This window comes from Pinus tabuliformis, chromosome 1_2, assembly GCF_031772625.1.
Source record: "Pinus tabuliformis cultivar Carrire ecotype Pingquan chromosome 1_2, CPIR1, whole genome shotgun sequence".
Lineage (NCBI taxonomy): Eukaryota > Viridiplantae > Streptophyta > Pinopsida > Pinales > Pinaceae > Pinus > Pinus tabuliformis.
The window spans coordinates 418,586,751-418,614,224 of record NC_142298.1 but is presented as its reverse complement, the minus strand read 5'-3'; the positions used below and the strand labels follow the sequence as shown (position 1 = coordinate 418,614,224).

General features: G+C 35.8%; 1 protein-coding gene across 1 annotated transcript in view; it reads left to right on the top strand.

The window, feature by feature from the left end:
• The first annotated feature begins 4,807 nt into the window (after nucleotides 1-4,807).
• Nucleotides 4,808-27,474, top strand: part of LOC149206132 (uncharacterized) — a 33,799-nt gene continuing 11,132 nt past the window's right edge. The window contains exon 1 of the mRNA XM_089397604.1: nucleotides 4,808-4,915. Within this exon, the coding sequence (XP_089253730.1) occupies nucleotides 4,808-4,915 (108 nt within the window). The remainder of the gene's footprint in view (nucleotides 4,916-27,474) is intronic.

Here is a 27,474-nt window from a genome sequence, read left to right as displayed (position 1 = left end):
TAGCCACCCAATCGAAGTAGCTGAGTGGAACTATTATTTTGGCATCAAGCAACTTTTTGACGTCTTTTTCAATTGATGGTAGAAGCAAAGGATTTATGTGTGTAAGCTTCTGTTAAAAAGGTGTAATTCCCTCCTTCAAGGGGATATTGTGCTAAATAATATTTACATCGAATGTTTTGAGATCCTCACAGGACCATGCAAAGACATCAACATAGTCCTTGAAAAGTTTAATATATCTCTCTTGATAATTAGGTGAAATTCCATTGAATAATTTTACTAGCCTAGGTTCTTCCCGAGTTCTAATGTTATGATCCTGAATGTGTTCATCCTATGAAATTTTTCCTGAGTCAATAACCACATCATTGGGATTAAAAAGCCTCTCAAGAGGGACAAGTCCCTTTGGCAAAATATTATCTTTCAATTGAAAAACTTTTTGATTAGCTATTGAATCTTTTAAACCACTAACTTTTGCAACTTCTGCTGTTTCATCTTCATCCCGATCAATCGCTGTGCCTTGAAACTCTTCAACCATAGTAAAAAATTCTTTAATCTGCTGATCATCTTCAAAAACTTGCCAATATTTAACATTATCAGGAACAGAAGGTTTGTGCCTCATTTCTACCTCATATCTTAGTCTTGGATTAATAGGAGGCTTGAAAGTACTAACAACCATAGCCAATGACTCTGCTAATCTGTTCCCATCCCTTGGAATAAATTGAATGTTAAAAGCTTCGAAAATGTTCTCAATCAAATTCTATACTTCATTTCTGTATGCCCTAAGCCTAGGATGTTTTGTCTGACAGTGATTTTTTATTTGTTTGATAATCATCTCCGAATATCCAAAAGTAGAAATTAACTTAATTCCCATATGTTTAGCTATTTGCAAAGCAATAATCAAGGAGTCATATTCTGCTACATTTTTTGTTGCTTCGAACTCCAATTTAAAGGAAAAAGGGAACATATTACCTCCAGGTGCAATTAGAGTACACTTAACTTTGTTTGAATCAAAAGAGCACAGGTCTCTATAGGGTTTGGTAACTTGTAGATCTAGTTGCTTCATCATTGACAATGACATAAGTTTGTGTGAAGCTCCTGAATCAAACATGCAATTATGCAGGAGGAAATCATGGATCAATAAGGAAATATAAAAAGGAGGTGTTGAAGGATCTACTTCTTCTACATGTGGACCAAAAAACACTAATGGTTTGTCTTCTTGCAGATTTATAGTGTCATTTATATTCACATTTTCTTTTAAATTAATAAACTCAGTAATCTCCCTCTGATAGACTGGTGTTTTTGCTAATTATGTAAGGGGAACTTGAATTCTAACCTTTTCCAACTCTTTAGTAAGACTAAACAAATGACCCTGTTTAGCATTCTTTTCATTTTCATCTTCTCTTTTCTTCATGATAGAAATTACTTTGGGAATTGAAACAACTTTCTCCAAAGGAATTTTTTCACTTTGTTCTTGAGAAGACTTACCTTGAAGTATTTGTGTCTTGTCATTTGCATTCTATTGTTGCTTTCCTTTATTTACTTGTTTTGTAGGCTGATATTCTTATGGAGTCGCCTTTGGTGAGGAAGCTAGAACCTGTTGCTCACTTTCATTTTCTTGACTTCTTGATATTTTCCTTGATCTCAAGTCATATTTCTTATGTAATTCTGCTTGCATAAAATCAGAGAATTCCTCCCAATATTCATCAATTTTATTTTCATCATAAATTGCATCTGTTTTGGCATATTAATACTCTTCTCCTTCAACACCAAGTTCATCTTCATCTACTGCATATAATGTAGAAATTAGATCTTCATGGTCCCCAGGGTGCTCTAGTACTTCACCGGGATTTGCCTCTATATACAATGGTACTTGAATCTGATCTTGATATTTTCTCTCCTTTTACAATATTTGCAAAGGTTTTCCTATGTATTGGGGATTGAAGTTCTTATTATATTGTGTTTGTCTTTGAGAATTCTTATTTTCCAACTCTAACTTATTCAATTTATCTGACAAAGTTTTAATTACATTACTCATATCCTCTAATGTTTGACTTTGAGAGGATTCTATCTTTGCCTTTCCCTTGTCTTGGATAGGCTGTGTCTCTAGTGCTTTGCCTACAGCGACCAAATTTGCTTCTATCTCTAATGCATCTGTTTGGATATGATCAAGGGTTGGAGATCTTATTTCCCTTAATGTGAAACGAAAATTTGACTCAAAAGCCCCTGCAAAAGTTATTTTTGCACCAGCAAGAGGGGGCTTAATCTCCACTGGAAGACTATTGTAAAATTTATTAAATCTTCTGACAAATTCAACTACAGTTTCATTAGATTTATTCTTTATAGCATTAAACTCTGTTAGTGAATACCCATGGTCTCTTTTTTCTCTCCATCTCTGGGTGAATAGATGTTCCATCTCTTCCAAAGAAGGAATAGAGTTATTGGGAAGCCCTTTAAACCATTTCCTTGCTTCTCCATCCAAGGATTGAACAAAAAGTCTTAGAACAACATCTAAATGTTCAACATTTAGGTTTTCTGCAAAATTACAAAATACTGATACATGATTCTCTGTTGTTTGTTCATCTTCCCCTGTAAAACGAGGAAGAATATTGAGGTATTCTTGTGGCATTTGATTCAACGGTTGTGGCAGTTGAAGAGGTGCATACTTATTCATCAAGAATGCAGGAATTGCCATGTTTTCTCCCAAATTTACTGAACCTTGATTACCAACAGATGTGGAAACTAACTAAGGGGTAAATGGAGTGTGCAGAGGTTGTAATGTAGTTATAGGTTCAGGTTGAAAAATTATAGCAGATAATGGAAAAGTAACAGACTTTAAAGATTTCTCTTGATAGTTAGGTTCTTGAAATGAAGATGATTAAAAAAGTGACTCTTGATCAGATGAATGTTTGTGTGAGTTGCTGCCTGATGTAGACAGTGTAGGAATTGGTGTAAGTGGGGTTTTAGACCTTCCAACCTTCTTAGAAACTAGCCTTTCAGGATCTGAAAGGGCTTGAACCTTTTGTTGTGAGGTGTCTGATCTTGTATGGGGTCTTATTGGAGCCATAGTTATTGCTTTTATCCAAAACAACCAAAAATTTCCTCCTCACTCAACAACCAGAGGAAACTATTGAAAACCCAGGGAAAAGTGTTCTTGTCTTCTCTCCCCGGCAATGGCGCCAATTAATGTTGTACCTTAAGAAATCAATTTCTGTCTAAGTAGAAATTGTGCTTAAGAAATTAATGTTTATAGTTATTGTCACTTGTTTTTCACTTAATTATATGTTGTGTTCTCAAATGAAGGACCCGGGAGACTTGGTTTTTAACCCTCAATACGGGTGACAAGGAAATATCATAATGCCATTTGATTGTTGAATATAAATGATGAATGAAGAAAAGTTTGAATAAGTCATAGACAATATGCTATTTTACACAGGATCTACTATTTGTGACACTTGGAGAAGTTAAAGATAATATGTTGTCTTACACAAAAACTACTATATGTAACTTAGAAGAACTACAAAGGTGTGAACTTCAAGTATAGGAGCGCTCTTTTAAGGAATTTTAACTTCATTTACATAAGAAAATAAATACTTGTAGCTTCATTACCATACTTAAAGGAAGAAAACATAAGATGACACATAACGGAGAAGTCACAAAATCATACCCAACAATATATGGAAAACTTCTGATTCTTTCATTAATCAACAGTTGTATTAGGAATTCACTGGCCTAGTATTCAAGTTCTCCAAAATTCGAACCCCTTCTCTCTAAATTTTCCTCTTTTTATATATTATGACACAGTTGGTGGTTTCCAAAACTATCAAACTACTTAACTATTTCCCTAACTATCCAAGTAAAAGCTATTACAAAATATTACACAGAGGGTAAAAGGCACCTCATTCTAAAGAACATAAAATAATAGGAAATAATGGAATTTAAAAGATGATGGACGTTCTATGTTCGAAACCATATCTTGAGCCTTAACCAAGTAGTGGATGAAGGGCGGAAGGCTTTGGGAGCACCACGGGGGTTAAAGAGTGTGTGAGAGCATCAACGAGATTGAACCCCTACAATGATTTCTAGCCACCCATTCCGGTCAGTGATGCTAACTTCATGGTCAACTGCGGAGGTAGAGCTCTGATTAACCTTCGTGCTCATTGCTTCCCCACAACGCACCTCAAAGTGCTTATCAAACTATCGCTTGATCGCCCCTGTTGAACTTGTATAACATTTAAATGATGGTGGGCCCACGAAACTTTAAAAGAATTAACACTAGTTCATAGAACTTGTCGCGTCTGCCTTTTCAATGAACCTTGCCTCCCTTACGGACCCGACATGACATAAAAATATATTTAATGATTCATCGGTCCGATATTAAAGACTGAACCCAATGAATTTGCCGATCCAATCTTCAGACCTGATTGGAAATAAAACTAAAATTGATGATTTATCGGGCCCAATTAAAAGATGGAACTTGATTACTCTTCGACCCGATATTGCGACCCGATATAAGACCTGATATCCATCAGATCCAATTTCTTTCAATGGATAGCTGAGATTGGCCCAGACTTTAGCAATTTTAAATTGTGTTTGATACACCGTCACGTATGATCTCTGAAATAAACCCATTCTAGTCAACTTATGCGATTATCGTTGGATCTGTGGCTTGTTGATCGGACGACCCAAATATTCTCGTGGGTTATCACTTTCAAAAACATTGAGATATAAAATCAACCATTCTTTTCATATTTTTTGATTTTCCTTCCATTTTGTAATAAAACTGAAAATAAAACTTAAATAACAATGGACAATGGATGCTACAGCAGCTGGGAACGCATTTAATTGGCGCAATGGTCTTGACGGGTGGTGGGCAGAGAGTGGTGGAGGAATAGTGGTGGGGCATGGCATAATGGATAAGGTAAAGTCAGTTTCCAGAGGGGGTCATGGTAGTAAGTGGTATCGGTTTGGGGGGGGTTGCGAAATCACCACGACGCGCCATGTAAGGTGTAGGGCCCGGTGGGAGAAACCACCTTCCGGAACCCCCGACGGTAAAGGCAAAGTGCAAAGGGGGGGCTGGAAAAGATGAGGTCTGTGGATGAAGTGGGGGATCTGATGCCGAGGCGCTGTATGCGACTGAACTTTAATCGTAAGCAACAAAGAATATTTGTACTTATGCGCTTTTTATCATTAGCTTTTTGAAATTAGGATAAGGATGGATTATGAAAAGTATGAAATAGTTTACCCATAGCGTGCACACACTACTTTTCAAACTTGGGATAAGGGATATATAATGAAACATTTTGAAATACATTATCCATAACATGCGCATTTTCCTCTTTTTCCATATCCTCAAACTTTGGATAAAATTTACATAGGGAAATATTTACCAAATCACCTAATCTACCTACCCTTAGCTAGACTAGCATTTTTATTTCTGTCTCTAGGGTGTACTTAGACTAGAAAACCCATTTTATTTTCTTTTATGCATAATGAAAAAACTAACTAGCCTATACCTCATTTCTCCTATTGACCTGGATTAAATAGTTGGATCAATGTCATTTTCTACCTAACTAATGATTTACCGAGATTAAACTGTTGGATAAACCTTTATTCTCTATCTAGTTTATAGAAATTGAGAGTTTAATCATGATTAAAGTGTATGATTAAACTAAAATTAGTGATTGTGGCATTTCAAACAAGCTGCACACAACTTTTATTTTACAGAATGAAGCAAATACTATCTATGAGTAGTGGCATTTAGACTTGAAACACTTTCAATAGTATTATTCTTTTTGATTTTCTTTCTTTTGGTGGGGTTCAATCTTTCTTCTTTTCAATATTTTTGTTTTTCTCTTTATTTTTCTTCTTTATACCCTCTTTTCATTTTTTATTCTATTTTTTCTTTTATTTGGAAATCATTGGCAGATTGACAAGTACTTACAAAATAGGATTCCTGAGACATAACACTCAATTACCTTGAGATCGTATAAATTATAGGATCCTAACAGTGGCTCTAGCTAGGGATGGCACTCTCCCTGTGAGGTGCCAAGAACATGTGATCATTGGCCTTGAGTTGTTATTTTAGCAACATCCACATCTAATTTCTTTGTTGCAGTACTTATGGTAACTCATCAATAGAATCTCAGGGCCTTCTCTGTGGGCTTCAACTTCTGTTAATAGGTCACCCAATCCAAACAATAAGGACAATGATATTTACAATGAGAAATGTTAAAAAATATCTATTTCTCAAAGAAATAGTGTTTGAGCATCCTGCCATTGACAGGTCCACCAGGTAATTCTGTCCCATCCAAATTTCTGATAAAAAATGCATTATTCCCTTTGAAAGCATAAATGACATAAGGCCCCATCCATAAGTTGTCAAATTTTCCATGCTTCCCTTTATCCTCTCTTCTTGAATCCCACTTCAAGACTTTATCACCAATGGTGAAATCATCTGCCTTTGTCCTTCTATCAAAAACTTTCTTAATATTCTCATGAATGACTTGAGCCTTATTATAAACTTCTTCCCTAGATTGCTGCAACTAGATTGTCTGATCAATCCTCCTTTGAATGTCATTTGGCTCAGTTTGCAATTCTTGAATTAACTTCATGACTTGAACTCCTAAAGAGGATGGAAAAACAACATCCATTCCATAAACCAATTGGTATGGTGACATGCCAATTGATTTCTTTGTGGTGAGCCTATCAGCTCAAAGTGCATTTATGAGTTTGTTATGCCATGAATTTTTGTTGTCTGCTAACAACTTCTTGATAATATTTACTAGACTTTTATTTGAAGATTCAGCCAACCCATTACCTTGTGGGTAATAAGTAGTTGAATTCCCCAAAGTGATATGGTATTTATTGCAGAAGTCTATCATTTTCTTAGACCTAAAGGCTACAACATTGTCTGTAATAAGCTTGTTTGGGAAGCCAAATCTGGACAGAATATTAGTTTCTAAGAATTTGATGATCACAACATTTGTGGCTAGTCTAGAAGGAGTGGCCTCAATCCATTTGCCGAAGTAGTCAGTAGCGGTAATGATCCATTTGTGTTGAGCAGAGGATGGATGATGAATTTCTCCAATGAAATCCAATCCCCACTGTTAGAAAGGGCTTTCAATAGATATGGGATTTAAAGGTAAAGGCAAAAGTTTTCTTTTTCCCTCAAAGATTTGACACTTGTGGCAAGGGGTTACCTTCTTATGAACATCTTGAAAAAGTTTAGGCTACTAAAAACCAGCTCTAAGGATCTTATTGGCAGTGGTTTTCTAATAAAGATGGCCACCACATTCACCTTCATGGAATTCCTGCATTGTTCATTTTGCATCATCACTTAGACACTTTAGTAGAAGACCACCATCATCTTTCCAATACAAAACATTTTCTATGATTCAAAATTTAACTGCCTTTAGCTTCAGAAATCTAGCCTTTGTTTTTGTTAGACCAAGAGGATCATTTAAATTAAATAAAACATAAATAACGTCTACATACCAGGGGGAGGTCATGAAAGCCTCATCCAGTTGTGGAGTCGCCTGTTCCTCTTGATCGTTCAATTCAGCTACAAAGTTGATATCCAAAGAATTAAAATTAGATTCAACAATTAATTTGGCTAATCCCTGTCCTTTCATGAGCTTGGTTGGCTAGATTTCCATGTCATATTCGAGAATGATGCAATCCATTTTCCTCTTTTGCCATCTAGTCCATTCTGTGTCAAGATATATTTAACTACAACATTTGGTACATAAGCAATTATATGAGAATGAAGGATATATACTTTGAAATCTTTAATTTCTTGTATTAGTGCAAAACCCTGTTTTTCCATTATGTTGTACTTGAGTGCAACATCCCTTAAAGCCTTGCTAAAGAAAGAAATGGGTTGTTCATACCCATCAACATTTTTCTGCAAAAGGAAAACTACAACAATATGTTCAGAACCAAACAAAAAAATTATAAAATCTTCAGTAAAATCTAGACTAATAAGGATTTGTGCATTCATTAATGCCTGTTTAACCTGGTCAAATGATTTCCTAGCTTCAATGTTCCACCTAATTTCAGAATCTCGTTTTAGCATGTTTGTGATATTTCTGAGAAGTTATGCAAGTTTAGGGATAAATCTTCTCAGGAAGTTTATTCTCCCAATAAATGCCTAGAGTTATTTAATATTTCTTGGATTATTTATTTTCATAATAGCTTCAATCCTTTTAGTATCAATTCTAATACCTTCATTAGATATAATGCGACCAAGAAGTTTTCCTTCTTCAAGGCCAAACACTGTTTTCTTAGGATTTAATGAGATCCCAAACTTTCTACACTTTTCAAAAACTCTTCTTCGGTGCATGAGATGCTCTCATCAGATTTAGAATGTACAGTTATGTCATCTAGATAGATCACAATAAATATGCCAATTTCATTAGCAAAAGCAATATCCATTGCTCTTTGAAATGTGGCTCCAACATTCATTAATCCAAAAGGCATCTTCACATACATGAAGGTACCCCATGGAGTGGTAAAGGCTATTTTTTCCTGATCCTCTGGATGAACTAAGACCTGATTATAACCTGAGAATCCATCTAATAAAGAAATCCTAGAAGATCCAACTACCTTTTGCAGAATATGATCCATTTTAGGTAAGGGATAGTTGTCTTTTAGGGAAACTTTGTTTAGGTTTCTGAAATCTATACACAATCTGATTTCACCTGTTTTCTTCCTAGTTGGCACAATGTTGGAAACCCATTTAGAGTACCTAAGAGGAACTATGATTTTGGAATCATACATTCTTTTGATTTCTTTCTCAATTAAAGGCATTAGAACTGGATTTATTTTGCGAAGTTTTTGTTTAAAGGGTTTTTGATCTTCCTTAATTGGAATTTTGTGCTGTATAATTTCTGTGTCATATGTTTTAAGATCTTCATAGCTCCAAGCAAAAACATCACTAAATTCCTTGAATAAAGCAATATATTTTTGTTTTTCAGCTGCTAGGATTGATTTAGACAATTTTATGATTTTGGGGTCTTTTTCAGTACCTAAATTACAATCTTCAACTGTTGTTCTTGAGGGCTCAATCTTAGGCTTTTTAGCCACATCATTGAAATCAAATAAATCTTCTAGTGGAGCTAGACCTTTAGGCAAAACAATATTCTTAAGGTTGAGTGTTTCAAACTCTTCTTTTTCTTGGTCTATTTCAAGAAATTATAATTTATTTACAACTTTATCTAAGGGTGTATTTACATCTAAATTATCTAGTTTCCTTTCTGGATCAGAATTTCAACAATTTGACTATCTACTTCAGATTCCAAATCAATATTTTCATCTTGAAATTCATCTTTTGATTGCAGGAAACTTTCAATCTGTTTATCATTTCCAAATACTTGCCAATATATCATATTATTAGGTACAATTGGTCGGTGTTTTACCTCCAGTACATATTCTTGATTAGGATAAGGCATTTTACAAGAGCTATCTGAAAAGCTAGATTGTTTGGAATGATGTTTTGTTTCCTAGGAATTGCAGAAAGGTAATATTCAAGAAAAATCTCTAGGAAGTCAAGCACAATATTTCTGTATGCTCTCATCTTAGGATGTTTGGCCAAATATTCTTCTTTAATTTGTTTGATAATTGATTCAGCATCCCCTTGAATGGAGATTCTTTTAGCACCTAACTTTTTTAACAACTGCAATCCTAGAATAAGGGCTTCATTTTTTGCTATGTTATTAGTAAATTGAAAATTAAGCCTGTATGAGTGACCCTAAACATGATTAATTCCCATGTTAACCACCCAAATTCCTACTCCATCACCATCTTAGCTACAAGAGCCATCAAAACTCATGTTCCAAAGAGGTTCAAGAGGAGTTTTTAGCCTTGTTATTTGTGTTTGGGCTGGGTCTGTTTTAGAAATTTTAGTTTCAGCATTGATTTCTTGAGTGTTGATATCCATGTCATTGTAAAGAATAAAAGAATCCAAATCTGAATGAACAGAATAAAGTGGATAGTTTTTAGGTTTGTCTTGAATACTCACCATGAATTTCATTTAGGTCTCCCTATACAGTCTTCTTTGCTGGCCAAATACTGGTATGGTAGCAAAGGTCATGTCCATTTGTAGGGTACCTTGTAATTTTTCTCCCCATGATCGTGACAACAACATGCCATACTTTGGGGGAATGTCTGCAAATACTATGTCCATTAGTAGACTTTTAGCAGGGATTTGGGCTAACGTAACACATAGGTCTTTGATAAGACCTATGCATCTAAATTTGTTGGAATCAAAGGAGTACAAGTCTTTGTAGGGTCTAGTAATGTCAAGTCCTAATTTCTCCATCACAACTTTAGGAATTAAATTATGGGATGCACCTGAATCTAACATAGCATTATGGAGAATCTTGTCATGAATATTCAGGCTAACATAGAATGGAGGAACTCCTCCTTCCTGTGGTTTACCCTCAACTTCCGGTCTGAATAAGAGTTCAGGTTGGTCATCATTTAGATTTATAGAGTCAGTGTTTTCCCCAATGTTTAAGGATTTCATTACTTGGGGTCTGTACATATTTTTGCTCATTAACTCTGTGAGAGGAATGGGGATTTTCAATTTTTCCAGTTCATTCTCAATGTTGAATGATGTTTGAATCTTAATTGAGTTGGGAAGTTCATATTGTTCTGTGATTTGTTTTGTCATAGGCTCTTTTTGTTGACTGGTGGTTGGGGCATTTGTTTGAGTAGTTTTCGAAACACTGCCAACAACATTTTTGACATGGATTTCTATCTTTTTCTTACATGAATTATCCACAATTTTCTTAGGAAGACTATCTATGGTTTTCCTAAGTTCATTTTCAAATGACGTTTTAGCAGGATTATCTCAGTTTTTGGCATTGAGAGTGTTTGAATTATTTTTTCTCCTAAGGTTGTAATGCTTATGGACTTCCATTATAGCATTTTCAAACCCTTTTTTATATTCATATGACTCTTCGGAATCCAATTCAGTTTGGCTAGGAGGAAAAGTTCCCACTCCTATTGAGTGAGGAAAACTGATCGCTTATTCCCATCAAATTTATTTGATTATCATCTAATCTTACACAATATTCCCCTCATCATCAATGTAATTTTCCTGAAAAGGAGGCTGAACCTACTGGTATGGCCCTTTTGTTCTCTTTTTTTAATTTGGGGAACATTCCTTCTAAAGTTTTGGTTTCTAGTTTGAGGGGCATTTTGGTTCTCTCTTACTTGAGTTTAGTCATTAATGTTTACTCTTTGCATCATCTAATTCACTACTCTCACTAAGTTATCAATCTTATGATCAACAACAGAAGTAGAAGGTTCTTCTTCTATGGTAACTCTGCGTGCAAACTTCAGTTTGGCTTTCTTGGCCAAGATGTTAGCTTCAAATTTAATTGAATTTGCTTGCATTTCTTCCAAAGTTGCTAGGTCTCTCTCTAAGTTGATATTCCATATCTACATTGAAACCATTTCGAAAATAAATTAGAGCTAGGCCAGGGGAGGGCTTGATGTATTGTGGAATGGCATTGTAAGAAATATTGAACCGTTCACAATATTCTTCCACACTTTCATTGGGTTTTCTTTTCAGCCTTTTATATTCATTTAGGAGTTGAAGTGGATTTTTCTTGATCTCCCATATACCTAAAAAAGTTTGATGGAAAGAATCAAGGTTGGCTATACCTCCTGCAGGTAAACCCCTAAACCATTTCTTGACATCGCCTCCTAAAATTTGGGCAAACAATCTCATTTTAACATCAACTTCATCTACTTCTTGGAGGTCAAACACATCATTCATCCATTCCATATGCTACTCAGCAGTATAAGCACCAGTGTTATCAAAGCTCACAATTTTAGATTGGTAATCTCTAGGCATATCATTTAGCTATCTTGGCAACACCAAAGGTGCATACCTACCTGCCATAATTGTTCTGGAAGATTGACTTGAAGATGGACCTAATGGAGGTGTAGTTTTGATAACTGCAGGGATAATAGCAATAATAGTTTGACAAATCACAGGTGAGAAAGTTGAAACTATGGAATGAGTAGGACTGGGAGGCTGTAGATGAAATTAATGGGAAGAATGACTAGATAAAGAGGCTGTTGCAACTGTCAAAGTAGAAAATTCAACAGATTGTTGAATAAAATTTTCTTCAATAGCTTGATCCAACACTGAAACTAGACCTTGTAATTTGTCAAATTGCTCTAAGGATTCTAGGTCAGGATCAACTTCAAAATGATGGGTTTGGGGTACGTATGGTTGTAGTATGGCTTTATCAATGAAAATTTGATCTACAAAAGCCTCAAACTTTGATCTAAACAAACTATGATGGAAAGGAAAATCAAACTCTATATCTTGTATAGTTTCAAATTTCTCTGGGAGTTAATTAGAACTTGACAAAGGAATATCTCGAGGGAGAGAATTGAATCTAGACAATGGGTTATTTCTACCTTGACTCTCTGTAAAACTCTTCTTTCTCACCAGCTTCTTAGGGTTATCTATGAATTCAACAAGATTAGGGTCAGGTTGAAATCTAGTGAAAATAATTTTAGGAGCCAGGTCTATTAAAAATCATCACACAAATAAAATCAGATCAATGGCACAGTAGAATAGTTACAAAATAACAACTTCAGATCATGTATTTCATAATGATATAAAATTTGCTTAATGAAATATTGATTATCACCAGGGAATAATAATGTTTTGGATTAAAAAGTATTCTTCCCCAGTATGGTCGCCACTATGTTATCGTTCTGTATTTTTGAGGTTGAGGGAGTAAACATATTGGACATCATCAAAACCACTTTGGAAGTTGGGATCTATCCCTGATAGCTTCAGAGAGGGATCTCTCTATTTAATTTATCTTTGTTTTTATATGAATATTAGGGTATTTATGATCGTACTTGTTTGTTTTGTTTGAAAGGTTTGGTTGATTTGAGTGTTATAATTACCTTGGGCTATGGAGTCTCTAAACTAAACTAGAGTTTTGCATCAATTTTTAGAGGAGTTCTCACAGGGCAAGATAGGTTGTAGTAAATGGACCTTTTTAGAATTTAAATGGATGGTGGAAAATAAAAAGTGTAAGGTTTAGTAGAGACCAAATAACAATTAAGAATTCTTTGACCTAACTTCAGTGGAAAATATTAAAATTAACAAAAACCAAAATAGGGCACTCTAGATAACGAATCCTATTTATCACAGTTTCTGTTGATTAATTCAGATATTTAGAAAACAGAGGAAAGAAATAACAATGTTTAAATAAATAGACAGAAGAAACACATGACCATTTAACACACCACATGAATCCTGTGAAAGGTTCTTGTATTATTGATGCTCCAGTGCTTTGAAAATTACAATATGCAGAAGGAAATTACATTAGGAAATCAACCCTTAATACTTCGAATAGAGAAGTATTTATAATGTAAAATTACAAAAATTCTTTCCAAATTTTTTGTCAAACTAACAATGTATTATTAGCCTAATTACAAACTTTATCATCTAATCCTGACAGAAAGATAGGCCATGTAGGCTGCTGAAGAGAACGGTAGCCCTGTTTTGATGGTTTCGGTTGCTGAGTCATCCCAAAATAGTGTTGAGATGCTGAACTGACCATTGTGCTGGGGGCTACGCAGCCCAAGTCATTTTATTGCTCCTGAGTTATCTTTCAATTTATTAATTCAACCAACTCCTCCCATCTCTTTTCATCTGGTACTATCAACTTTGTTACCCTGCGGTAAATTTCATCTACCTTTGTGTATTTAGAAAAAGTTGGTTTTATGATAAAAATATGTTTTACCTCATTCTCCACATCGAAATCGTTTGACATGGTCTCCAAGAATGCCTTTGCTATCATACTTCCTTTAATTCCACTGAGCTTAACACTACTTTTAGCCACTTAGTTCATCTTCAGGATATAGTCTTCCAGAGTGATCAGCTTTTCATTTGTGACATAGATACTAGGTAGTCCTTTTTGCATTAAGACTTCAATACTATTTGTAAACTTGCTTACCTGTAACTCTAAGGTTTCACACATTTTCTCCAACTGATCAATGAGATTTCCCTTTGTCAAGACTTTCTTGACTTCCTGAATGGTGGTAGTTCTGTCACTGACTCCTACTTCCTTCAACTCATATCTGGACTTTGAGTTTATGAACTTAATTATATTGGAAACTTCTGTTGGCATCTCTCCCATCTTTTCCCTTCCTTTCACAATAGTTTATGTTGCCTTCTCTATAAGATCTTTTTGCTCGAATATGATTTGGATAGAAGGCCAAATCTCATTCATAGAGTCTAATATGTTCATCCTAATAGTTTCCTTGTCTTGGGTCAAGGTCTAGCAATTGAAGTGTCTCTCTCTACTTGGCACAACTTTTCCAACAGTCTCTAGGATTTTTGCAATTCAGCAGTCCGAGTAGCTTCAGCTTTGTCCTTTTAGACTTCCAAAGCTTTGAGTTGGCCCTGTAAAATCTCAATTTCCTTTGACTGCAATGACATGTTTTGAAGTGTTTGTGTGACCTGTTTAGCACTGGGAGTTTGAGTTGAAGAAGTAGGTATAGTGGTTTCTACTAATGGTGGAAGTTGAGAAAGAGGTACAACATCCAAGGGGACAATGGCCATATTTAGACTATATTCCTTCTCCTTTACTAGTTTCTCCAACTTTGGCTCCATCTGCCTAATCTATATATTTTGGTCTCTGATCAATTTCATGATATCTGCTTTCTGTGCTTCACCCTCTTCAATGTCCTTGGTCATGGGATCTTCTGTGGCTGGCAGCTTGAGCTGCTTCCTCAATGCTGTGATGTCCAAGTTCTTCTTTCTAATATTCTCCTCAACAACATTAACGTCTTTAGGGTCATACCCTATCTTGATCACCAAATATTCCAAAGACTTGAACCTGCTATCTTTGGCCAAGGAGGAGACTTTCTCCATCTTGAACTATGACTAGACATTTGCAAAAGAAACTTGCATTTTGGATAAGGACATGGGAGTGTTAGTCAGAGTAGAGGATATCATCTCACCAGTTTGCTTGTGCATCTCCATTTGATCAATGGGATGTATGTCCTTTGCGTTGAAATAAAAGGTGTTGCTCCTGTAGTCTGTTGCTGATTTGGGTTGTGGAATCTGGGCCTCAAGAAAGGCCATCTACATTTTACCATGATCTGTATCAAAAACTAACAACAATCTACTTTGTGAGTTGGAATTCTGCTTCCAGAATTGGTTATAAGTGCTATTTTTGAGAATTTCATTCCTAAGCTTTATCTCCCTGTACCTGTCAAAAACTGTGTTCTCTTTATTTGTTTGGATAGTTTGTGATTCCAGCTCAGACTCCTTATGACCTTGTGAAGATGAAGGTTCATAATGAGATGTAGTGAACTTGGTGGTTGCAGGTGGTGAATATGTGATGATGATGGTTTCCTGCTCTTCAGTTTCTTTCTCTACTTCTGGTCTGTGAGTTACCTTGGGTCTCTTTCTATAACTGATTCTGAATTCTCTGGCTTCACTTCTAGTAGTAGATGATGATCCTTCCTCCCTCTTCCTTTTTCTTGATTTTTCTTGAGGAACAATGGTCTGCAAATTGGAAGTAGAAACAAACTGTTCTTCAGCTTCCTGTAAGGTATTTTTTTCCCATTCCAGCTGATTGGCATACTTTTCTATGTCTGGCCTTGAAGTATGAATGTATGGAGTGTTCTTGTTTTCCACACTAAGCTTTGAGATGATGCCACATGGGTCATAATGCCATATGAAGCTCAAATTGAACTTCATCTCCTTTAGTATTTTATCTTCCTCCTCACCTACTTTCCTTGTGTTCACACAAATGGGCCCACCTGTGTTTTTATTCTAAATTGTGCCTTATTCTTGGCTACTACAAAGTGAATATCATCTGAGTTTGACATCTGCCTGATTTACTCCAGTGAAAAGATCCTCATTGGGAGGTACTTGGGGAGTTTATAAGGGGCTAGTTCACAGCCATACACTCTAATTTCTGTGTAGTTTTGATATAGATACCAATCACCGATATTTTCTTGGTTTGATAGATGCAAAATTCTCTTTATTTCCTCACTAATTCTGGGTTGTACTGCACTGTTGAGAATGTTTATAGCTGGATGAACAAATTCTTCAATAAATTGCTTGTAGGTGATTTCCTATTGTTCTTTCATGATCAATTAGGTCCAAAATATCACTGGTTGCTAGTTCCCTGCATCATCCAGCTTCTACAATGCAAAACTGAACTTGTCTGCTTAATAATAGATGAACATGTAAATCAAAACAGAGGTGTAATTGAGCACCTGCTCTGTAGGAAACTTAATAAATTTCTCATGGATATTGTCAGCCAAGAATTGATTGAAATTGAAAATAATGGACGGCTTGCTCTTTGTGGAAAATGTGGAGAGGAATCCTAAAAGGGCTCATCTACCCACTGATCAGAATGATAGCCTAAAATGTAAGAAATGATGGAAATAATCTATTTGGCCTGATTAGGGCAAATGGAAGAAGGATATGGAGGATTCCTCTTGGGTAATTGAGCATTCTCTGGCAAGAAATCTCAAACATTCTCGCTCTAGTGGCAAATTCTAGCTTTTAATAAAGCTGGGTGAGGGCTTCTAGGGAGAAAGGGTAGAATTTTCCACAGTAGGGGCCAACATCACTGGTCAATGGATTTGGATGTTATGGTGAAAAGAATGTCACCTGTAGGGGCAATAATGGCTCTCTGGGAAGGGACATAGCATGCTTGACATCTTCTGGTAAATTCTGGGGCTTGGAATGTCAAGGGAAAAATATAATGGGGGAGGTTTGACTCCTAGAGTCCTATCTCATCAGTCTTGTCTCTGTGCTTATCCTTTAACTAGCAATATAATTCCAGGAAATCACAATCACACTGGGTTTCATTAATTCTGTAATCCCTATCAGCTAAAGGTGTATGATCTTAATCTATAGAAGGGGGAATTAAAGGATTAATGGTCATGTGTTTGTTCTTAGTCTTAGGAGGCATGATTGTAAAAGATTTCTGAACAATATGAATATGTAGAGGAGGCTTATTGAGCTCATAAGAAATAACAGTTTGTCAGGTGAAAAGGAAAGGGAATGTCAGTGCATGTCGCAGTCCTGGTCACGGATAAGCTCTACTGGGGGTCGTTGAAGGAAACTGTAAATAGCAGAAACAATTAGGAATGAAAAGTTGAGAATGATAGGCTTAGATTTATTTAAACACTGTGACAAAGTCCCGTTGGAAATGGCGTAGGACCATTAGGCTGAACGATTACCCGGGAAAAATAAAAATAAATGACGAACGGTTATTTTGGCTAGGAATGCATTTAATTGGCCCAATGGTCTTGACAGGTCGTAGGCATAGAGTGGTGTAGGAAGAGTGGTGGGGCATGGCAGAACAGATAAGGGAAAGGCGGTTTCCGAAGGGGCTAGGGGCAGTAAGTGGTATCGGTCGCGGGGGGGGGGGGGGGGGGGGGAGCGGGGTGCGGGTGCGAAATCACCATGATGCTGCATGTAAGGGGTAGGTCCCAGTGGTAGAAACCATCTTCTAGAATCCCTCGATGATAAAGGCACAATGCAAAGGGGGGGCTGCGAAAAGACGAATTCCATGGATGAAGCAGGGGATCAGATCCTAGGGTGTTGAATGCGACTGAACTTTAATTGCAAGTGAGAAAGAATATCTGTCCTTTTGTGCTTTTTATCATTAGCTTTTTGAACTTAGGATAAGGATGGATCATGAAAAGTATGAAATAGTTTACCCATAGCACGCACACTCAACTTTTCAAACTTAGGATAAGTGATATATAATGAAACATTTTGAAACACATTATCCATAGCATGCACATTTTCCTCTTTTGCCATATCCTCAAACTTAGAATAAAATTTAAATAGGCAAATATTTACCAAATCACGTAATCTACCTACCCTTAGCTAGACTAACATTTTTATTTATATCTCTAGGGTGCACTTAGACTAGCAAACCCATTTTATTTTCTTTTATGCATAATGAAAAAAATAACTAAACTATCCCTTATTTCTCCTATTGACCCAAATTAAATAGTTGGATCAATGTCATTTTCTACCTAACTAATGATTTACCCAGATTAAACTGTTGGATAAACCTTTACTCTCTATCTAATTTACATAAATTGAAAGGAATTTAATCATGATTAAAATGTATGATTAAACTAAAACTAGTGATTGTAGAATTTCGAACAAGATGCACACAACTTTTATTTTACAGAAATGAAGCAAATACTATCTATGAGTAGTGGCATTTAGACTTGCAACACTTTGAATATTATTCTCTTTTTTTTTTATTTCTTTTGGTGGGGTTCAATCTTTCTTTTTTTTCAATATTTTTGTTTTTCTCTTTATTTTTCTTCTTTATACCCTCTTTTCATTTTTTATTCTATTTTTTATTTATCTGGAAAGCATTTGCAGATTGAAAAGTATTTACAAAATTGGATGCCTGAGATATAACACTCAATTACCTTGAGATCCTATAAATTATAGGACCCTAACAAGTCCTTCAAGAAGTATTTGATTCATTGCATGGATTACCCTGGACCCTATTTGACCTGGTTATAGATATAATATCCTCTATTCCTTTTCTTGGGTAAACACATTTACAGGGCTTGTGGAATCATAATTGTTTTGATCTAGGACAGGGTAATATAGTAATATGAGTTAAATATAATCAGAGTATGATTTTTTTATTTTTTTATTTTTTTTCTCTGGTGTTGCTATGCTTCTAGCAGGCCCTGACAATACCGCGAAAAAGTCACTATAGGAACACAAGCATCGCTTCTCTGCGAGTGATCTTGAATAGTACCCTGACGAAGTTACTTGCTTCACCTCTCTACGTAGGAAGCTTTTCTCTTCTTTCACCCTTTATTTATTTTATTTATGGGACTGTGCTTAGGAACTTATTATTTCACTGGGAAAGAAGAGGGATCCCAACTTATTGAGAGTAGGAGAGGTTGTTCCTTCAGAAACAAGTATATATATCTATGATATTGGTTTGATCACTATTGATTTTCCCCTTTCCCTTCTCTACTCGATTGGATCATCAAGGAAAACACCATTCAATTACAATACCATGTCGAGGGATGATGATGCTAAAATAGATGTGGTAATCATGGTTCATCTTATGACTTTCCATTCTAATGGATCATATTTTCCATTTAGACATCATTGAATTTAAAGATATGTAAAACAAAATACAGAAGAGGGTAACTAATTAGCCAAGAATTGTTCGTCATCACAATTTCCCTTTTTAATCTTTGCCACATTGTCTTTTGAGATAAACAAGAGTACCTTTCATGAAAAGTTTTATTAAATAAATCATGAAATAAAAGACATGAAAAAAACAAAAAACAAGATCGAAAGAACAAAGCAGATGAATAACTGAACTAAAAACAACATGCACAACAAAATAAGAAAATAGAACAAAAGCAAAGACTAGATGGAGAGAAAGTGCATGATGAGTATGAAAGGGAACTAGAAAGCAACTAGAACTATTCCTAACCTAACCAACTAGAAGGTTAGGGCTAAGTGCAATGGAATTTACAATGTATCCACCGTAAATGCTCTCCACCTAGATGCGCAAAGATACAAGAGATTAAAACAAGTATAAAATAATGTGCAAAAGAAAATATAAGAACTTAAATATCTTTCACAATAGGTTGAAGGTCTTGCGTACAGGTAGAAAGATGCGTCATAACAACTGAGCTTAACCAACCTACAAAACTTACCTTTTCGATGAGGAAAACAACCATACAAACCTTGAAAACTTCTCATGAATGTACTTCCATTTGTATAGTCTTGCTTGGAAAACATCAAGAAATATCGAATGTTATTATTTGAAAAAGAGTTTGCTAAGTAAGATGCTTCCAACCGATCATAGATTCAGTCATTAAATATGAAAAAATCCTTTTGAAAACCATGAAACTCTAGGAATGATGAAATTTTAGTCAGGGTACTAAAATTATAAGGAGATTCAACAAGATCAACCGATGTAGGACAACTATCATCAGATGTGCTAATGGGAAAATGATTCATTGAGTGACAATTGTTAGGACAAATTTTAAGATTCGGTTGATGAATTAGCATATGATATCCTTGATTCTCCATTGGTTCCCTTTGTATCTCATTATAAACCAGACCAGTAATATCAAAGCTTGGGAAATTAAAATCAATTTATAGCCTTGAAAATCTGGGAAACCAATTAAAACAACACAATGACAAAAGGTTAGAAGAATATGTCAAATCATATCTAGAATCCATGTCATCATGGGGGTTTTATTCCACTGAACGATTCAAGGCTTGTATGCTACTCCAAAGGATTGATTGGGCCGAACAAAAACTATTAGTTTAATAACATTCACAATTAAGATTAGGAGTCGATTGTTTACAAAAACACTTGACAGATTTGTATCCTTCGGCCAATGATGTTCTTTATTATGATAATCAGAATGATAGGCTTCATAGGCATGGGCATTCATGAAAGATATACATTCCAAACCTAAATTAATTACAAGAGATTTGTATGGGGATGAATAAACTAAAGAAGAATGGTCAATCTAATCAAAAACTAAATCTTGAAAGATAGAAAATTTGCATTTGAAATATTGAAAATATTTCAAGAAAGAGTTAACATATGGTGGAAATACACGGGGGAGATATTTCTATGAGGAAATCTATATCTGACATGGTTCGGGGATCTCATTAGGATTGTGAGAACCAGACATAACCCTGAATGAAAGTTGAAGTGCCTCAACTCCTTGACAAGTTCTGAAGAGATAACAATATTTTGAGAACTCAGTTAGATAAAAAAATTCATGTAGGCAACCACTATTAGTTAAATCAACAAGATCACTATTATATGGATGGAAGACATCTACATCACTAGTTTGATCATATTTTTCAAATTCAACAAATAGATTACTTAGGTCATAATATTCTTCTAATTGAAAATCCAGGGATGAATAAATCGGAGAAAACTCACGAGCAACCTAATTTGAAGGGTTATCTTCATGTAAAATAGGAGATTGCAAGAAATGGAATGGATGTTCTATGATTTCATTGCTCTCTTCTTCATCATGAATAATTTCACTACCTTGTGTCATTTCAAGGCTCAACTCATTAGCTCGTGAATCTGGATATCGTGGCATATTTTCATTACAAACAATAGGACACAAGGAAAAGTGAGTTGAAGAGGAAGAAGTGTTCATAAGAGAACCTTCGTTGCCCGAATCATATTTAAGATCTGAATCTTTTGTAACAAAATTTTCTTAAGAAACTGAAAGATCTGTTGGTGCACTTGGGATTTCATCATCATATACACCAATGGAGACATCATTATCAGAATGCCCAAGACTTTAGATTTATTAGGAAAATTGATTTCATTTGATTTACTATCAAGATTAGTAGATTCTAAATCAGCCAAGAATGAAGAAACATTATCTTGACATAGAGGACTTTGAAAAAATTAAGAAAGATCGAAATAATCTTCATATTTCTACTCCTCTACCTGTGAAATAAGATTACCTTGCACCTGATCACTACTTGGATTTGGAAGAGACTGATAAAGATGACTAAGGAGAAAGGGATCATGAGAAAGAGGTGATAGAGGATCACAGGTATCCAGTTTCAAGGAAAACATTATGAGCGTTAATATCATCTTTAGGAACAGAGGGATTAGTCTTCACCTTAGGCTCCATAAACCATTATAAGGTTTCCTATATTGGATTAAGATCATGGAAAGTGAACGAAGGTTGAAGGGACAGATCAACAGTTTGATTCCCAGATTTCCAAACTTCAACATAATCATCAAGAGGAACCCAATTTTGTACTGAGAAAGGAGGAGGACAAGGAACCAAAGGACTAGTAGGTTCCTCTTATGAAATTGAGGTGTCTCACGATTTACAAAAGTTGGGGGAGAAAAAAAATCAAGGGGTTTAGATTCACAATGTAAAGAGATTTGAACCAAATGTTCAAAATATTTTAAAGAATTTCCAATTCGTATCTTCTATAGGAAAATAATAACATAAGTGAAAGAATCGATTAGAAAAGTCATTAATTGACTCAATAGGATTTATTCTTAATTGATTAATTCTTTTAAGGACATGCTGATAATCAGACTTATCGAAGGCTAAATTAAGCTCCTTCATGAAGTGTTCAAAAGAATGAATGGAAACATGTGGTAGGGTATGACACCATCTGTTAACTCGACCTTCAAGAGTGAGGAAGAGAAGAACACAAGCACATATTCACAACCGATTTCATAATGTTCTCAAAAATTAAGAAAAAGAGATGCATGCTCGACTATGGATGTATCACCATCATCATCAAACTTGAATTGAGACAACTCATAAAGAGGTTCATCACAAATAAATCATTTGCCATTGGATCTATTGGAAAAACACCATGGGAGTATGATTTGGGGATGAGCCATTTAATATAAGAGGTTCAAAACAAAATCAATGGGAAAAAATTTCCATTTGGCCCTCCTTCTACTGCCAACTATTGACGATGTTGGAAATATTGCAACCAAGGGGGTCTCCCCGATGTGAAGTCCCAACTAGAACTCAGACTGTTTGGAGTAGGATCCCCATACAGAGTATCGACCCGACTACCATAACTCTAAGATTTTTCTTGGATGCAATAAATAACATAAGAGATTATGTACATATCCTTTGAAATAAGAAAGTACATTGACATTGTGAAACACCAATTGTAATGCGTAAAAAAATACTTTCACGAGAGGGAAGTAAGAGTGAGTCTCTAGAAGGAAAGTAATAGTATTATCCTAAGCGAGGCACATGAGAGCAAGGAAATATTCATTATTTATCTAGAAAAATAGTTCACATAAACACAACGAACATTAAAGTAAATACAACACACATTCAACAAGATAAGTACCAAAGCCAATGAATTAGTTCAATTTCCTTAGTACATATGAAGAAAACATATACCTCAAACATCTAAACAATAGTATTACAATATTCACGATACATGCATGAAAATGTGTTGGCTCAATGAAATTTTTTATTATTAGGTGAAAGGTCTAAGTACACGGTTACAATGGTGAGATACGAGCTCCAATGGTGGAACATTAAGTCACTCCTTGCTTCTCTAAAGGATGATCTTCTCTCCTATGCCAAGCTAGATAAATCAAAGCTAGCTCTCCAAAGGCTAAGCCTCCAAAAGCCATTTTATTGAGTTATGGGGGTGTATTTATAACAAGAGGAATGAACTTTCATATCCTTGTGACTCTTGAGCTTCCATCATGACTATTGGACTTCCAAGTGACTCTTGAAATTCTACAAGACTCTTGGAATTATCCTAGTGGCTCTTTAGTCTACATGTGACTTTTCATATTCCACATGTGACTCTTGGACTTCCACACATTTACATTTTGACATATTCTTGAAAATACATAATTACATCCACAAATGATGTGGCAAGACACATTGACACATATGAAATTGTGATGACAATTGGAAAAGACATGACTTGGCATTGATGACATGGAACTTCTTAGTGATGTGTCAATGTCAAGCTTCTCTTCTTACTGCTTCCTTCATATATTCATGGAAGGTATTACATGTGCTTCATATTCATCCTCCAAGGGTTTGATTGATATGGAGTCTTTATGCGATCCCTTCATCTTCTTGCTTAATGACTTCTTCATCATTCTAGTTTCACAAGTGTCTTCTCGTATGATCTCCTAAGCATCCTCCTTAAGCATCATCTTGTCATGTCAAGATATGATACCTGTAAATGAAACTCAATCATGAAAAGACAACATCAGTCCGAAAATATCATAGTCTAACTTTTTTCATGAAAATCACTGATTGACCTAGAATTGAGTACTAGACCGGGAGGAAGGCTTAGGAATTACATAGTGTGTATTTCTAGAGGACAAGAGTGAGGGATTGAAGCTTGCAACTGTGCAATGTGAAACAATTGGAGGTTTGAGAATCAATATTATGTAGTTTAGGGTCAAAGTGAGGTAGGCTTTGCCACAATAAATGCATAATGCAAAATTTTCAAGGGAGACTGGGTAACTAGAGTGTGCAGTTGCATAGTTCATGGAGGTAGAGAGATAGACTACTAGATGCAATTGAGAAATGCACAAAAAGAGGTTGACTGAGGAGTCAAGTTGCATAGTTTCTGAGGGTGGGAGGCAATTCTTAGGCTTTATGATTATGCAATGCGTAATCCTTGGAGGTGGAGACTACAAATTTTGCAGTTCCAAGAGGCAAGGCAGGCTTCTTGTGGTTGAAGACTACGCAATGCATAATTCAAGGAGGTAGTTTGGGAGGAGTTTAATTGAATAAGGATCAATTGCATAAAATGACGAAGTGTGGGATCCAAGAGGTGAGAGATGGAACGAAAACATGACTTGAACATGATCACTCATTTATAGAATATCAACCACTTGACAAGGAAATATTTACCACCCACAATCAACATGTTCTTATTGAAATGACAATAGTACAATAGTTACCTACAAGTGTGACACTAAGATACACTTTGCAACACAAGTGATGACACTAGAAAAACAATGCTCCAGACTTGGGAAATGAGTCTGATGCGTGTCTCTATGATAGATAGAACACAATAGTTTAGGAGAATGCATAAAAAATTCCCTTCAAGAATGTACAAATGATTCCCTTTGACTAGATGTGACACTTCCATAACCATAAGAGGACACTTGTGAAAGTAAGAGGAAAGTGCAAATGACATTTGCAAAGGCTTAATGAAAGTGAAAGAGACACATGCCAGTGTGAAGATAACATGAAAATGGAACTTGTTAAAGTAAAAGTAAAAAAAAAACGACAGTCACAAATGTGAAAGCGACACTTGTGAAAACAAAGGTGTGCCAAAGTGAAATTTGAGAAAACTCACTGAAATAGAAGTGTAATTGCAATCAAAGTGATAAATATTGTCAATGGAGAATGTGCACTGACTTCCGTCATGTATTGTGCAGTACATTGTGCTTACGGATTGTGAAATCATTATCACTCATAATTGCACAAGCCTTACCTACAAGAGCTGCCAAATGCCTATGTAAGCTCGCATCAAAAGGAGTGCACTTGTGAATTCTTTGAGGAATGAGCATTTATAAGCAAGTGAATTTAACTCTTAGAATATGAGGAAACATCAACCAACCTGTTGAGAGTGTTGGAACTGCAAACATTCAAGGGGTCTCCCCGATATGTGGTCCCAATTAGACCTCACAGTGTTTGGGATAGGAGCCCCATCCAGAATATGGCTCGGTTGTTGGTTTATTAAAGATTTTACTTGGCTCTAACCATCAGCAAGAGAGAGGAACACGGGTGTGCCTTCGAAAAGAAAATAAGTGTGCATGGTGAATGTTTGGTTGTAGGTGTGTCAAGGTTTTTCTACTATGGAGGGGAAGGAAAGTGAGCCTCTAAGAGAGAGGTAATAATATCACTTTGGTAGAAAGAAACAAAAGCAAGAGATATCTGTCTAACATCCAACAGAATAGTCCACAAAGATGCGATGAGTATTTCAACCATTACAACACATTCTCAATATGATAAGCACTAAAATAATTGAAATAGTGCAACTACTTTAGTACAGGTGAAAACAAACATGAATCATAAACGTTAATAGAACAATCTTACAAAAATTCATAATCCATGCATGAAGAACGTGTCGACCATCAGGAACCATATATTAAGTAAATTTCCCAAGACACATGTATACATTGAACACCACTAGCTCCAATAGAGGAGCGTTGGAGCCACCACTTACTTCTCAAAAGAACTAGCTTGTCTCTCTAATGCCTTGCAGGAGTAGCCAACCTGAAAAGTCCTTTTCTCATGCAATAATGGTGTATATATAACCAATGGGGTGATGCTTCACCTGCTTGTGACTCCTTGAATACCCTCATGAATGTTTGAATTCCTATGACTTTTCAACTTTACATGACTCTTCATCTTCTGTACTTGTCCTTTGGACTTCCACTTTACAATACATTTTGGAATAGTAAATTACATAATCCAAAATAAAGATGTGGAACATGAAGACTCATGACATCACATGACATGACACTGCTAACATGGACTGTATGATGACATGACAATGTCAAGCCATTCTTGTTACTCCTTGTTATATGTCTTCTTGAATATGTTCTTCCATCTACGCCCATTTGGATTAGAGGTGAGGAGTTTTCAATGATATCAAGTCTTGAGTTGTGATCACAAACTAGTGTCCCTTCGCTTTGTGTTGATTAATCAACTTACATAACCAACTCATAATGAGGTGAGATCATTCCAATAAATCCCTAGTTTAAGATGCTACATGTTGATCCACTAACTGAGCTAGAATTGGGTTGCAGATTGAGGGAGAGGCTCAATAACTACGAATTTGAATAGCTTAAGAAGTCAGGGTTGAAGCTTGAGCCTTTAGATGACGTAATGCATAGTTTAGGCTAGATTGGGCATGCATATTGCACACTTTTGAGACTAAGTGAGCCGAGTTGAGGGGTTTTTCACGGTTTCAGCCAATTGCCTAGTTCTGGGAGGCAGAGAAGACCCGGTGACTACGCAATTGTACCGCTTAGGAGCTCAAGGGTTGGGGTTGAGCTTAGAGACTGCACAATGTGTAGTTGGGGCCAAGCTAGACGGTTGAATTGCACAATTTTGGATGTTAAGGTTTAGGCTTGGGCAGAGACTGCACACTGCACTATCCTGGGGGGCAAGAACTGTGCATTGCACAATGTAAAGAGGTAGGGTTACAAATTGAGGGCTAGAACTATGTAATGCATAGTTTAGGAGGGCCGTATGAGGGTAAGTGACTTTAAATTTTTAGAATTTGGCTGTGTGTGGGATCAACGAAACTAATGTGATCAGTGATATGACTTGAATTTGATCACAAACTTAGAACACTTGATGAAAAACAACATATATCATCTAGGACACATCAACAACACATTTACCTTAGTGTGAAAAATTATGACAAGTTTGACACTAAAGATACATTGCGACAACTGTGATGACACTTGTGCGATAATGCCTACAACTTTGGGAATGAGTGTGACAGATGAACCGTCATTGCCCTAAAGAATCCCATGAGGCACATTTTGTCTCTTCATCTTATTGTAGGAAAGTATTTGAAGTGGATTGTCATCCTCTAGAAATTCAATTTGGTCTTCACAACTACCAAGGCAAAAAATCCTTAGTCTTCGCAGAGTTATTGTCAGACCTTCTCAGAGTCGATCCAGATGAAGTAGCCCATGACCATATGCTAGATGAATATTTTTATCGGGTTGAATCTAATGATCCATGTTACAGAGACATCCTTGTCTATCTCCAAACCTAGTGTTTCCGCTTAGATTTATCATCAGATGACCGTCATCACATCTGCCACCACGCTAAGCACTACTTAGTCACACTCAAAGATAGTTTGTATCATCATGGCACTGAATTAGTTCTTTGACATTGTCTTACCCTTTCCGACACAGA